Source organism: Sinocyclocheilus rhinocerous, unplaced genomic scaffold (assembly GCF_001515625.1).
Source record: "Sinocyclocheilus rhinocerous isolate Xijiao unplaced genomic scaffold, SAMN03320098_v1.1 scaffold15974, whole genome shotgun sequence".
In the NCBI taxonomy this organism is placed as follows: domain Eukaryota; kingdom Metazoa; phylum Chordata; class Actinopteri; order Cypriniformes; family Cyprinidae; genus Sinocyclocheilus; species Sinocyclocheilus rhinocerous.
In genome coordinates this window covers 1-1,336 of record NW_015632201.1, presented here as the reverse complement: position 1 = coordinate 1,336, position 1,336 = coordinate 1, and the positions used below count along the sequence as shown (strand labels likewise).

General features: G+C 36.3%; 1 protein-coding gene across 1 annotated transcript; it reads left to right on the top strand.

Annotated features, from left to right (window-relative positions):
• The first annotated feature begins 299 nt into the window (after window positions 1-299).
• LOC107742228 (eukaryotic translation initiation factor 5B-like) lies at window positions 300-874 on the top strand. The gene is made up of 2 exons (XM_016555124.1): window positions 300-525; window positions 686-874. The coding sequence occupies exons 1-2, from the start codon at window positions 460-462 to the stop codon at window positions 869-871; spliced, it is 252 nt and encodes an 83-aa protein (XP_016410610.1). The 5' UTR covers window positions 300-459; the 3' UTR covers window positions 872-874.
• Window positions 875-1,336: the final 462 nt, after the last annotated feature.

The following is a 1,336-nucleotide window of genomic DNA, read 5'->3' as shown; positions in this document are numbered from 1 at the left end:
CTGTATATTCAGCTTTGCATCACAGGAATAAATTTCATTTTAAATGGAAAACAAATTGTAATATTTTCCAATATTACTTGACAATATTGTTTTGCTACATTTTGGATCGAATAAATGCAGCCTTCGTGATCATTAGAGAATTCTTTCAAAAACATAAAAAAATCTGAAAAACCAACCCCGCACTTTTGAGTGCTAGTGTACAATTCATCATTCACTCACCTGAGTCATTTTACATAACAAACATAAATTCTGTTCACCTGAGTCATTTTACATAACAAACAAGACTAAATTCTGTAAGGCTGTGGTTACAGTGGTTTGTTTGAAAAACAGGTAATTTCTCCTGAATGTTTGCAGTCTGAATATCTGAACGTTTCTCTCTTTTTCAGACACATAGCCGTGTTCCCCTGTAAGCTGCGTATATTGCCCCAGTTCATCTTCAACTCCAGAGATCCCATCGTCATGGGTGTCACTGTGGAGGCTGGAGTACTGAGGACGGGCACTCCTGTGTGTGTGCCCAGCAAAGGGGTGAGACATGTAGAGAGAACGTACACTTTCAGCTCAACAATGAATGACGCAGAACAACTCTGTGCCTCTACTGTCAGTTTTTACATTTTAACAGTTCAAGGGAAAAGCTTGAATAGTTTGCATTGATTTGGTCCACCTTTTCTCTCTCTCTTTCTCTTAGTTTGTAGATATTGGCATTGTGACCGGTATCGAAATAAATCACAAGTCTGTAGACAGTGCTAAGAAAGGACAGGAGATCTGTGTGAAAATCGAGCCAATTCCTGGAGATGCACCCAAGATGTACGGCAGACACTTTGAAGCTGTAGACATCATTGTTAGCAAGGTATGCTCTCTCCCTGCATCCTGAACTAAAGCCACTGGAGCTCATAGGATGCTTAGTTTTTTGTTTTTGTTGAAAAAAAAAAAAACCCTAATACTAGGCCTGTCGCGATAACAGCTTTTTGTTGTGTGATATATTTTGTGCCAGAAATTATTGCGATAAGGATAACAACTTTTTGTTGTGCGATATATTGCCCCAGAAATAATTGCGATAAGCGATATTATTGTCATTTTAAAGACCATTTTATGCCACTGAATATATAATCATAATGTAACAGCATAATAATGCAAGAAGGCCTACACACTCCCAAATGACAACAAACTTTACATTTTTAAGAATATTTAGATCATCAAAATATTCGATACCTTAAAAAACCTGAATAAATATTAAATAAACATTTTCTAACAAAAAAGTAGAAAAAAAGAAAAAACTTGACAAGAAACAAGAAACTTGTATGGAGATTTTTCCATCTACGGATTTTTCCCTGACCTT